Below are 13,681 nucleotides of genomic sequence, written 5' to 3' on the forward strand. Positions count from 1 at the left end.
ACGAAAAAGGATAAATGCCTACCAATTTTCAAAAATAGTGAAGCATTATGTATCATGTTGTATAACCTTGGTGATTGTAGAACAAGCCTCTTAACATCTCTAATGTAATGTATAAAATAATGGGAGCAGTTTCTAAGATAGAAACCAACACTACAAAAAAAAGTTAAAATAACAAAAAAGAACATGCAGAAAATAACAAAAATAGCCACTTCAAAAAGCTCACATGGAACCACAATCAAGAAGTTTCACAGCAGAATAGAGAGGACAGTAACGATCAGAAAACATAGAAGCATTCTGCGAATAGATTCAGCTACTGAATGCCTTTGAGACTCTGGTGCAGTAATGGCTTCTTCAAATTTAAGTTTCATAACTGCCTTTTCATATTCCTTCAATTTCATTGTTGCACAGAATCATTTGGACACATTTTCTTTACCTATTGAATATAAGCATATTACATCAAACACATTTAAATATTGACACAAAGTACATGCTAAAGACAAATAGAAAGAAGATAAGAAGATACTTTGAAGAAAAGTAAAAACCAAAAATAATAGAATGGCTCAAAAGATCTCTAGTATAGAGTACAATTAAAGGAGTTATAGAAACTAAAAATAACGCTCAAGGACAAAGAACTGTAAGGCTTCTTCAACCATATAAAAACTTGCAGCAATCTCTCAAACAAGGGACAACCACCACTATCCCCAACCTCAATGATTAATTTTCAATTTCATAACATGATAAAATTTCACCAACCTCACACTTATATCATTTTATCATTCTCCACCCATACACAATACCCTTTCAAGCTAATGACTTCAAACAAAATAGTTGAAGCATACTTCAGATTTAGCACTTACCTAGTTAAGCACATGCTTATCAAAGCATCAATATCCTCATCACAGAAACTATGCACCCATCCTTAATAAGAAATTCTAATCAAAATTCATAAATTTCAATAATCAAACATTATAATCAATACAGTTTAACAATTCATAGTATTTTTTCTTTAAAAATCTCTTTACAGGAATATTCACATTTTTTTACATGTATCTTCTTCTTGCTATCAATTCAGCTACATAACTTGGATGCAGATGGCTTTAAATATTAGTATTTACATAGCATCTCATCAATTTTAATTCTATATATATAATAAATCAATATATCATTCCATCCATCAGATTAACCATCATCTAAGTCTAGTCTAGGACATGACTTAACGTTTTTTTATATACATGAAAGGGGGTTTGGATGATTGACACTAACAGAAACTCAGGAAGAACAAAATCAATCAATATTATAAAGCCTTAATCAAAACACTAACAGGAACTCAGGAAGAACAAAATCAGAACCATTCACTAACAGGAAGAGAAGAGAAGCAAATTCTAAATTTACCTAATCAGAACTTCTAATAACCAAATCCCAAATTTCAGAAGAGAAGCAATATTAATCAGAAATTCTAAATTTCCAATAATTAGAACCCTAAATCCCTAATCATAAATTCCAATATTCAAATTCCTAATCAGAAATTCTAATAACCAAATCCCTAATAAGAAATTCAAAACATATAATTTACCTAAACTGAACTTGAGCAGGGGCTAGAGAAGAGAAGAAGACCAGCGGCAGAAGCAGTCGTTGTCGCCGTCGTCGTTCAGGCCTTGAGGGTCAGAAAAGCTCCATCGCTGTTTGCAGTTGTCGTCGTCGAGAGAGACGTCGTCACTGGGAGCCGAGAAGCAATGCACCACCATCATGACTCCAAGGATAGGGAGCAGTGACTAGCACCGTCATGGTGCTGTCAAGAGACAGAGAGAGCGCTGAGAGGGAAAGAATGCGACAGTTGGTGAGAGGCACAGAGAGGGATGCACCGGAAAGGCTGGCGGCGCCGTCGTCAGGGCCTGCGGGGAAGGGATGAGAGGAGACTGAATTCTAAGACCATCTCCAGTAGGGAACTCATCACAATTCCTGGTTATGGCCCACCTGTCATAAAAAGTAACTCCACATCAGCTTTTGCGTCATAAACAGTAAATAGGAACTCAAAATATCTCTCTCTTCTCCATTAGGAGGAACTAACTTTAGTCCCTATTGTGGTCCCACTTAATTAATTAATTAAAATACTTGAAATTAATGTAATTAATTTGTTTTAATAATGTAATTTAAGTATTGAAATTTAAAAATAATTCACTATTAAAAGATATTAATATTAAATAAATTCATATATAACAATAATACACAATAGATAATTCGGGATTACACTAATTTGTAAAATTCCTTAATACAAAGAAAAACATAATTAAACTCTATAGTTGATGACAAGCATTGTGAAATTGCCATATGTGTTCAATCAAGTCTTCCTTCAATTGTCTATGCTGCTGCCTATTTCGAAGTTGGACATTTCTTTGGAGAAATTGATGGTATGGTGCAAAATCTTCCTCTCCCAACTGAGGTTGTGATAAGCCATTTTCAAAATCTTCATACTCTAAGCCTTGAGCAAAATTTCCTGCATAAGTATCTCTTTCATCCTCAACAATCATATTATGCAATATAATACAAGCTCTCATTATGTTGGCAAGCTTCTTCTTTTCCCAAAAAACGAACTAGACCACGTATAATTGCAAAGCGTGCTTGCAACACTCCGAATGCTCGTTCCATATCTTTTCTTTGCCCTTCTTGGTATTGTGTAAATAACTTGCGTTTCTCCCCCTTGTGGCTTTGAGATTGATTTGACAAATGTGGCCCATTCAGGATAAATACCATTTGCTAAATAGTATCCTATTGTATAATTATTACCATTAATAGTATAATTTACCTTCGGAGCACGGTCATTTAGAATATCATCAAACACTGGAGAATGATCTAACACGTTGATATCATTATTTGAACCAGAAACTCCAAAGAACGCATGCCATATCCAAAGGTCTGAAGATGCTACAACCTCAAGTACTATGGTTGCAACCCTACGATAACCACTTATGTACATACCTTTCTACGCCTTTGGACAATTTTTCCATTGCCAATGCATGCAGTCAATGCTACCTAACATGCCAGGGAAGCCACGACCCTCCGCCATTTGTAGCAAGCATTGTACATCATTGGATTGGGTTTCGCAAGTATTCATCCTGGAACACGAAAATAACACCTTCAACAAATTTTTCCAAGCATTCAATTGTAGTGCTCTCGCCTATGCGCACATAATCATCAACAGTATCAGCTGCTACGCCATATGCTAACATCCGTATCACAGCGATACATTTCTGGAGTGGTGACAAGCCTCTTCTTCCAGTTGCATCAACCCTCTGTTGAAAATACGGATAGACGTTTGAGAGAGCGTCTACTATCCGAAGGAACACATATCTTCTCATTCGAAATCTCCGTCGAAAAATGTTAGCATTATACACCGGTTCATCTGCAAAGTAATCTTGGAAAAGGCGATCATGTCCTGCTTCTCGATCTCTGTTGATCCATCTACAAGTAATTGGGATAGAGCTTCTATCGATATCTTCTTCTTCTGAATCTTCGAGTAAATACTCATTGATCCAATTATCTGAGTGTGTTATCTTGCCGTCTTCTTTTGCCATACAAAGCCTCATTAAACATATCATCAAAATTTCTTGCCATATGGAAAAATGTAATTTTTAGTTCTCTTTCAAGGTGAGAAACAAGAGTTGAAGTGGAGTTGCAGAGTCATTGATAGTTGATATTTATAAGTGTGTCTGCAATAAGTACCTTAACGGCTAGTTTTGTAACGGCTAGTTTTGCAACGGCTAGTTAACGGCTAGTTTTGTAACGGCTAGTTTTGCAACGGCTAGTTTTGCAACGGTCACTTTCATGAACAATAAGGGCACAATAATATTGACTAATTTAAAAACTTACATCAGAAATAAATAAAACAAACTACATCACATACCAGTAATACGCAATAAAATAAGAACATACTACATAACTCTACGAATACAAGGAACCATTAAGTAAATCACTTGGCGATTATTTTCTCACATGCAATCTCATGAAGAGGTCGACATTTTTCACTCATTGTAGACGTGTCAGCATTAAGTATTTTCATATCCATCTCCCTTTTTCTTTCCTTGGCCATCCTTTCCATCTCCCTTTCTTTTGCTTTTATCTCCATTTCTTTAATATACCTTTGAGTTTGTAATTCTTGTTCTTTCATTGTCGCTTGAATTTGTAACTCCTTCTCTTTGATTGCCATAATCTTTGCTCTATGTTCCTTCTTCTCTTCTCTTTCTTTTTTCCTATCCATTAGTTTCCTTTCTCTAACATTCTTAAAATCTTCCATGAGAGATAATTTTTTGACAACCGATGATTTTCTTTCACTAAAATCTTCAGACATTTGTGCTTTTCCCTTACCTTTTCGCTTGCTCTTCTTTGATCCTTGTGGGCGAACGGGAGAGTCCACACCGGGTTCGTCAGCCAACGGTGTTTCTGAGTTTGATGAGGATGAGTATGCTCTAGTTGCACTAACCTTGGTTCTCTTTGAGCCGCCACTCTGTGTAGGTAGTTGGCTTCTCCATTTTTGCTCCAACCGAAGCATGTTCCAATGCCTCTTAAAAGTGAATTTTTTACCATAATTTGTGGAATAAAGTTTATAAGCAAACTCCTTTACATCATCAGCGTTCGAACCACTCCTTATGTTTCGACTAACTTGATCGTAGCAACCAACAAATTGTGCAACAGCCTTGTTGATCTTATACCATCGTTTCTTACATGCAACTACCCTCCTTGTCATGTCGGAGCAAAATTCTACACAGTAGCTATGAATTCGACTCCAAAATGTTTCCCCCTTTTGATCGGTACTAACTATAGGGTCGTTAAAACATTTAACCATGCACTGATCATCATCTCATCCTCTTTCCAATGTCAGTGTTGAATACTATCTTGCCTCCGATCTTCAATATCATCATCATTGAGGTTGATAGCATCTAATCCATGAGGGTTGGTAAAATCTGAATATTACAAATTTGGACTAGATTGTATAGGAGTCTGAGAGGATGGATTAGAAGAGCCACCAACACCAGATGAGTTATGTCTTGATGCACTAAATTGAGTTAGAAATGGCAAGAAAGTTGGAGTAACATTTCCGATAGAGGGGTTAAATATGGATGAAAATGGAAAATGGGGTGTTTGTGAATTTTGATTTTGCGGTTGGAATATAGGAAATTGATTATTATAAGGAGTTTAAAAATTGAAATTAGAAAGATTTTGTGGATTTGGATTTTGAAATGTATTTGGTAGTATGAAGTTTTGATTTGGAACTTGAGAGTTTGAGGTTTGAGATTGTTGGGTATTTGAAATTTGAGAAAAGTTTTGTAAGTAATTGAAGAAAGAGTTGAGTTGGTTTGGATCCATTTTTTCGAACAAAAAATAATAGTAGCAGAATTTTGATTTTGTAAACTTGGAAGAAGATGAAGAAGAGTAGTAGAGAGTGTGGCAATAGAAGTGTATCTAAGTGGTATATATAGAGTAACAAAATATTAATTTATTAATAATAACGGTAACATAGTAACGGCTAGTTTCTAACGGCTATTTTTACAACGGCTAATTTTGTAACGGCTAAATTAATATAATAATATAAATAATATTTAATATTAATTATATAATAATTAATATAAATTATTAATTAAATAAAAATTTAATTATTTAATTTATTTAATTATTATAATTATTAATAAATTAATTATAATTTAATTACTAATAATTATTAGTTAATTAATTATATAAATTAAATTAAATAAAAATCAATATTTAATATAATTAGTCATTATAATTATTATTAAATTAATTATTATTTAATATATTAATTATTTAATTAATTAATTAATTATTTAATTAATTAATATTTTATATAATTATTTATTTTTTATTTTACTTGCCATTTGGCAATTGTGTATTGGTTAATGGGAGTCCCCATTCAGAGGGACTCCCTCGTTTTGAATTGCGTGAAGGAACTCAAGTGAGTTCCTCTCCAATGCCCCATCTCTCTTTTCTCTTTGACAACACAATAGGAGGGCTCCAAAGTTTTGCCCGTTGGAGATGCTCTAAGGATGGGACTGTAGCAGGGTCAGGGAAAAGGCTTGTGAGGCACAGAGGGTCAGAGGCAATGAGGTATTGAGGCTTGTGTATTGCGTGAACTGAATGCATGCCCTAGGCTAGCATGAAAAGTTCACATAATGATGCTCACTAGGCCGGGCCAGGCCGGACGACCTGAGCTATGACCCGGTCCTAGTTTCATGCCTCCTTTTGGTTTCATTATTTTTTTTTCGGGTTGGTCTCCGGCCACTTCGGGTCCGGACTAATATGTCCCAAAATTCTTTGGATTTGGACCGAGTTTTCGGGTCGGATCGGACTGTGTACATTCCTACTTAAAATGAGGCCGTTTCGAGTTTTTCAAAAAAAAAACTATTTTTATTTTAAATTATTTTGGAGAGTGTGTGTAAATTAAGTTTTTATTTGAGAATTTTAATAAAATTAGGGTATAGAGTAAGTATTTTTAATAAAATTAGGAGTAGTCAAATTACTAAAGTTTTAAATTCTAAATAAGAAAATATCTAAATATTTATGAAATTTATATGAATTATAATTAATTTTAAATCCAAAATCTCATAACTTTGTTTTAATTATTTTTTGGTAAATAATTTTTTGAAAATGAAACCATGAATAACTATAATAAATCACAATACAAATAATTTATTATTTATTTTCTAACAATTAGAGATTTTACTGGTTTAATGATGAGTGTTGGGTTTTAAATTTAAGAAAATTTTTCAAAATTTTATTTAAATGGATAAAGACGGCAAACAGCAAAATAAAAAATAAAGATGAGGGTTAGAGTTAGGATTTTTACTTTTTATATTTGTTTTTATTTTTAAATTTTAACTATTTTTATTTATGTTTAATAATTAATTTTTTTAATTTAAAAATTTAATTTTTAATCAACATTTAAGACTTAATTATTAAAAAAATTATATATTAATTTTATTAAAAGATATAAAATAATATATACTATTTTTAAAAATAAATAATTTAATCTTTAATTTTTTATAAAAAAATAATTAATTAACACAAATAATATTTTAAAAAATAAAATTTTTTAAAAAAAGTAAAATTATCTTAAAGATTTTAACATTTTTAAATAAATTTTTTTAGTTACAAAAATTCTTGTATTTTATGACAAACAAATAATTTGTTACAAATAATATTAAATTTTGTGAAAAATTAATTTTTTGTTACAAAATAATTAAAATTTTTAAAATAAATTAATATTTTATTACAAAATATTTTAAACTTTTGCAACAATTTCATCTTTTGTTATAAAATATTTTAAAATTTTGTAACAAAACACTGATTTGTTACAAAAGTCAATATAATTTATAATTAAAAAATTAAGTTATTATAAAATATTAAAATATTTTGTAATAAATTGTATTATTGTTACAAAATATTATTATTATGTAATAATTATTAATTTTTGTTACAAAGTTTTTATAAATGTTTCATTTTTTTGTAGTGGCGTTAAGTATGGAGTCTTAGTTTTTATCTCTTATAACTTCAACAAGTTTGTTATCGAATACAATTCAGTTAGGGCAAATACGTTGAGTCGCAAGTAATAAGAAATTGAATGAAAAGGTTAACATTTTCTTGAAAACTAATTAAGTATAAGCTCAATTGAGCCTAACACTATCTAGACAAAACACGAAATCAACAAACTATAAACATAAGAAACAATAAATAAAAAAACAGGTGACAAAATTTGTAACACCCTAACTTTTAGTACCTCATAATCGTACTAAAAGTTTGAGTGCTACTTACCTCTAAACCTTTTTATTATATACTATCTTTATTTAATATTGAGCCTTCGCGAATACGAACCGAAGCTTTAATTAAGAAAACGAAAAGAGACTTTATTTTACGCCACTAAATCACAAAAGTATATATATTCACATAGTATTAAATACATAAACTTATTTTAAGATTCCCAAAAACAAATCCTACCCCTCTAAAAACTCTAACTGACAAAGCGAGGGGAAAACAAATCCTAACAACTCAACTTATAAACATATTCCTCTGTGCTCCCGTAATTTGACAATGAGCCTTTGCACCTGTAGCTGAAAGGGGTGGAGATAGGGGGTAAGAACCGGGAAGTTCTTAGTAGGGTCGGGGTTAGAAGTTAAGTTCATTTTGCCATTATTAACCAACCGCAACTAACAACAAAACACTTATAAGCATGAATAATAAAAGAACTCAGAAGTCAATCAGTCACGCAGCACACACACACAATCACAGAGTTACACAGCACATAGATATGCGCAAACAAGCATGATGCATGTCTATTCCTATCGCAGGTAATGAGCTCATTTGTCGGTTTCGACCCGCACCCGACGCAATCCGACCCGCAAGTCAGATAAGGCATTCCAGCGGCATAACCTCTGCAAGTTTCCACTTCTTGTAGGCGCTGATTCTCCAGCTGAAGTATGCCGAACATGACCTCTGCAAGTACTTGCAGGCGCTGATTCTCCAGCTGAAGCATGTGCCACTTTCTCCTGGAAGCCGTTCCATACACACGGGCGTCCCCGCACAATCATTCAAAAACAAAGCCCACGGCTTAACACTTTTACATCGGCACTATAACTATTTACTTTCCGTCACCCTCTCGTGATCTTTCATTCTCATAAGTACGTGCGATTATCTTCTCTTTTCTTTTAAAACTAAAACCACATCTTTATGCCATTCTCCAAAATCTTTAAAACAATTAATAATCCAACCGACTCCAGCAGCAAAAATATTTCTTTAATAATTCAAAATCAGTTAATATATTTCTTAAAGCTTTTGAAAATTCCATTTCTTATTCCCAAAATAATCAAAGTATCCAACTAGTTCATACATAACTGAATCAAATCTCAAGCAAACAACAATAATTCAACAATAATTTAACATAAACTCATTCAAATTCACGCAATAATCAGCTAAATCAACATTCACTTATCAAACTCACATTTAATTATTATAAAGTTACCAAACCCTACCTCCATATGAAATCAAACTAACGGGACCTCCGGAGAAGTTTTCTGACCGAACTGCTGAAGAAGAAAACGTTAAGAATCGTCTGTGCCTCCTAAAACTCCAATTGACCGAACTCAAGGGAAAGTGGAGTTATATCACCGTCAACTTCCACCGATCAAAAGTGACGCCAATACGCAGAGGAGGAGGATACGAACACTTTTATCAGATTAGATTTTTCATTGGAGTTACGAATCTCAAAAAATCGAAACCGAAGGCTCAACAATGCCTCGGTTTCTTCCTTCCCTCGCTCACGGCTTTCTCTCTCTTTCTCTGTGCTTTCTTTTCTTCTCTTCCAACTTCAGTTTGGTTATGAGATGAGCAAAGATATTAGGTGGTGATTTGTGTGGAGTTAAGCTTTGTTAGGTGTCATTGTTCTATATACTATGCATTCAAGGCCACGTTTCCATTTATTTCTTTTTCTCCCTTAATGGTTTCGGCCAATTCTTTTCCTTTGTGCCCTTATGAAAACTGAGTAATTACTAATGCTAATCATAAAGTTCATTGGCAATTTAATTGTTAGGTATCAAGAATAATGAATAAATGAAAGCATGTGTCATTATTAATATATGCATATATACACGTTCTCCTTAATGATTTTGACTATAATAAATAAATAAATAAATAATAATTCTTTTATTTTTTTTTAAATATCTTATTACAATAATAAAAATAATTTAAAAATTTTAATAGATTTTAAACTCAAGATATCATAAAATTTAATTTAATTACTTTTAGAAAAATAATTTTTCTTTAAATACAATAATAAATTATGTATAACTAATTATATAATTTTTTAAAAATTCGGGTATTATAAAATTCAAGTCCATCTACAGTCTTAAACTCTTTAATAACTATTCATCCACACTTTTTTCAATATAATATAATTAAAGTGGAATTGCTCTTAACTATAATAGTATTTTGATAGTTCAAGTACAACGACTTTTCTAATTAGAATAATCAGCTTAATAACTTAATTTCAATTTAAACCTAACTATCGATTAAAAAAAATGAAAATTGCTAAGACCTCAGAAGCAAACAATCAATTCCTCAATAGGCTATATTTTAACTTCTATCTATTTATTTAGGTAAACATAAATCAATTCTTAACTTTATGAATCTTATGGAAAACATTAAGAAAAACTAAATAATTATATAATTAATTAAATCAGAAAAATAAATGAAAACAAAAGTTCAAGAGAATAATTCAAAAAGATCCATCTTAACCTAAAACCACTTGGCAATTAGAAAAATTGTATCTAAGTAAAATTTTCTAGTACTCTACTTATAGGAAGCAAAAATTATATACTTATTCTCTAAGTTGTGTCTATCATTATCATATCTTCTAAATCAAATCTCTCCCAATCTTGATCTTTTAAATCTCTTCCAAATATATTAAATTTGAAATTTGAGTCTTAACAACTCTTCTTAAAAGTCTTAGCTTTGATCTTCAATCAAGATAATTGATTCAAAATTTTTATAATTCAAAACTGGATTACACATAAAGTTATCCAAAATAAAATAGATATCAATTCAAAATTTAACAATAAAAATATATTCTCACTATTTTCTATAAATTGCCTATACTTGAGAATAGGTCATCATATTTTTAGCCAATATTATCTATTAATTTAGATACATTTTATGATAAAAAAAATATAATTATACATACATGAGAGATAAAATGACCACTAAGTCAGAAGATATTAGTATTATTGTCATCTTTGGAAGAGTCATCCATAATTTTAAGAAAAAAAATCTAAAAAGTTAACCACAATATAAACCAACTCAAATTAATTCAGGCTAATTTCTTCTATTTTTAGTTTTGAGATTTAAAAAATTAAGGTAGTAGGGGGTGATTTTTTTTATAACAGACTTGTTTTTCAATTAGTTGGCTCCAATTGATTACACTTCTAATTGATTTTCTAACAAAACCGATTTTAATATTAAAAGATTAGATTTAGAAGAGAGATTAAGACTAAGACTAAAAGACAGAGATTTAATTAAATCTGTTAGAATATATTAAGATCAATTAGCATTCATTAGAATTATTTAATATATCTAAATATTTATTATAAAATATTACGTCTTTATTGTTACGATTCTCTTAACACTTATAAATATCCTTTTAAATTGTATCGTTTCAGACAACTTGAATACACTCAATAATATACAAATTTTTTTTCTAGTTTAATCTCTTGTTTAATTTCTAACAAAATCTATGTATTGTGTTTGATTTACGGTGTACAAAATTAAATTATAATTCTGTATCTTGTTTAGTTTAAGATAAATATAAAGATTAAAATAAAAATAATTATTAAAATATTTTTATTTATTAAAAAAATAATAACACTACAAAGCTAATCTTTCTCAGCTTTTCTCTCTCCCTCTTAGTGAGTCCTCAGCCTCCCTCCACCTGACCTTTCTTCACCTCCCTTCACCTATATATTTAATTTTTGGGCAAATTTTATAAGTTAGGATCTTATGATAAGGACTAGATATATAGGACTACTTGATTAACTTTTTTTTTTCTCTTTTTCTTTCAATATTTTGGTTGTTTTTGTTTTTAGACTTTTTTGGGTCAATTGTTGAATTCTATGAATTTAAATTTACCATTGTTTACTTTCTAATTGGGAGTATCTCATAACACTCATGCAAACAAACAGAAATACAGACAAAAGAAGATTGAAGAACATAACGAAACTCAAGAGAAACATATTGGACAGAAAAATGAACACAAAATGCTAAACAGCGAAAGACCGACGATGACTTATCTTCGACACAACAACATCGGCGACAATAGGATGGAGCTTGAGGAGGGAGTGCCATTGGGTAGAGTTTGCCTGAGTCAGAAGAGAAAGAAAAAATTAAATGAGAGAAAAACCCTGATTTGTTTTTAAAGAGGGATTGAATTAAAATTTTAAAAATTGAATGCGTATATTTTGAAAAAAAAAATATTATTAAAATTTTAATTTTCGTCGGTTTAAAAAATTTAAGTCTCCTATATTTTTATTTTTTAGAGATAATAAATAAACTGAAATTTTATATTCTGAAATTAAAAATTTTAATTTTAATTTTTAACTATCGAATATGATACTGAAACTTAATCTGTCATTTTCAGTCTTTACAAACAAATATAATTGAAAAATTTTTAAAAAAAAAATTAAACTATTATTATATCCATAAAAAATAAATTTTGTTTAAAAAATTATTCCATTGTACGTTACTTTTTTTTTTTTGTTAACTATATATTTCGTTAAAAAAGTACATTTAATTTCTAAATTATCCCTATCATCTTCAACTTGTGAAGCCCTCAACCCAATTGCAATGACTTTTTTTTCCAAACTCTAGAATTCTAAAACCCTCTTCCATCACTACCTTACCAACACTTCTAAATCCTCAAAGTCCAAATACACCTTAAGGGTACCCTTAGCTACCACCCATCATTTGAATTAAATTAATTATTATATACTTTAATATTAACAACGGAGACCGACATCTCTCCTTTCCCCGTGGCTTGTTCTTCATACACTCACACACATTACAGGTTTATTCTATCTCCATTTACTCGGTTATATCTTCAAATATTTTAATTTTATCATATAATATGAGAAATACACATAATATATGGTACATGATGAGATACAATAATATTATTTAATGTATATAGTAAACTCCAGTTAATAATAAAGAAAAATTGATTTTTTTAAATAAATGAAATAAATATAATAATTATTAATATATAGAAATAAATATGAGAGTATTTACATTTCTACTTCACATTACATATATATTTCCAAATTCCATTATAATAAAAAAGGAGATAAATATATGTATATTTCGCTCACACGACGAACAAAATAAGTAGCAAAATTTTGTTATTGTCAATGTTTGTTTTTTTTTTTTTTTTTTTGTCAGGGGTTTTTGTCAATGTTATATAACACTTTTTGTCTCTTTTACTCATTTTTAAAGTGCGACCATTATGCCATGATTTTTATGCTCCAATAAGAGTATCAATTATTGGCTAAGAAGTCTGAAACCTGAAACCATGGAAAAATAAAACCATGCGATGGGTACATCTGACCATGGTTTTTATTCCTCCCACTAAGTACAATGGTATTGTCCGTATTGACCATGGAATGGGAAGCGAAAATTCACATTAGCCACCACTGCATGCAAAAACACGAACTTCTTAATTCTCAATTAATTCAATTCGTTCGAAAATATGTATAAGATTTTTTTTTATATAAATACAGGCAAATTAAGAAATTATATATTATTTTCAATAGAATTTAGAGTATTTGAATTAATTTAATATATATATATATATATATATATATATATATATATATATATATATATATATATATATATATGAAGGATTACCATGTGTTCATAACACACAGCGGAAGAAAAAAAAGTAATTCTAAAGATCTATTTTGTACTTAAACTTTATTCCAATAATAATATATAGATCAAATCTAAATACCTGTGTATGCTAGTAAAAATTACTTTTTCCTTCGATGGTACGAAGGTGCTATGCGTATCTATATCGAAACCAATATTTGCTGTCAACTCCTTGACCAATGGACATCTGATCTAAATTGAGAAA

General features: G+C 30.2%; 1 protein-coding gene and 1 pseudogene across 1 annotated transcript; both read right to left on the reverse strand.

Moving 5' to 3' along the window:
- Positions 1 to 2,294: 2,294 nt before the first annotated feature.
- On the reverse strand, positions 2,295 to 3,572 carry LOC130949249 (uncharacterized; annotated as a pseudogene).
- A 395-nt stretch (positions 3,573 to 3,967) lies between these two features.
- On the reverse strand, positions 3,968 to 4,741 carry LOC130949251 (glutathione S-transferase T3-like). The gene has a single exon (XM_057878023.1). The coding sequence runs from the start codon at positions 4,739 to 4,741 to the stop codon at positions 3,968 to 3,970; it is 774 nt and encodes a 257-aa protein (XP_057734006.1).
- Between the last annotated feature and the right edge of the window lie 8,940 nt (positions 4,742 to 13,681).

This window comes from Arachis stenosperma, chromosome 9 (genome assembly GCF_014773155.1).
Source record: "Arachis stenosperma cultivar V10309 chromosome 9, arast.V10309.gnm1.PFL2, whole genome shotgun sequence".
Classification (NCBI taxonomy): domain Eukaryota; kingdom Viridiplantae; phylum Streptophyta; class Magnoliopsida; order Fabales; family Fabaceae; genus Arachis; species Arachis stenosperma.

Coding starts and splice junctions, on each gene's coding strand:
- LOC130949251 (XM_057878023.1), bottom strand. CDS start 4,741: ATGACAAGGAGGGTAGTTGCATGTAAGAAACGATGGTATAAGATCAAC.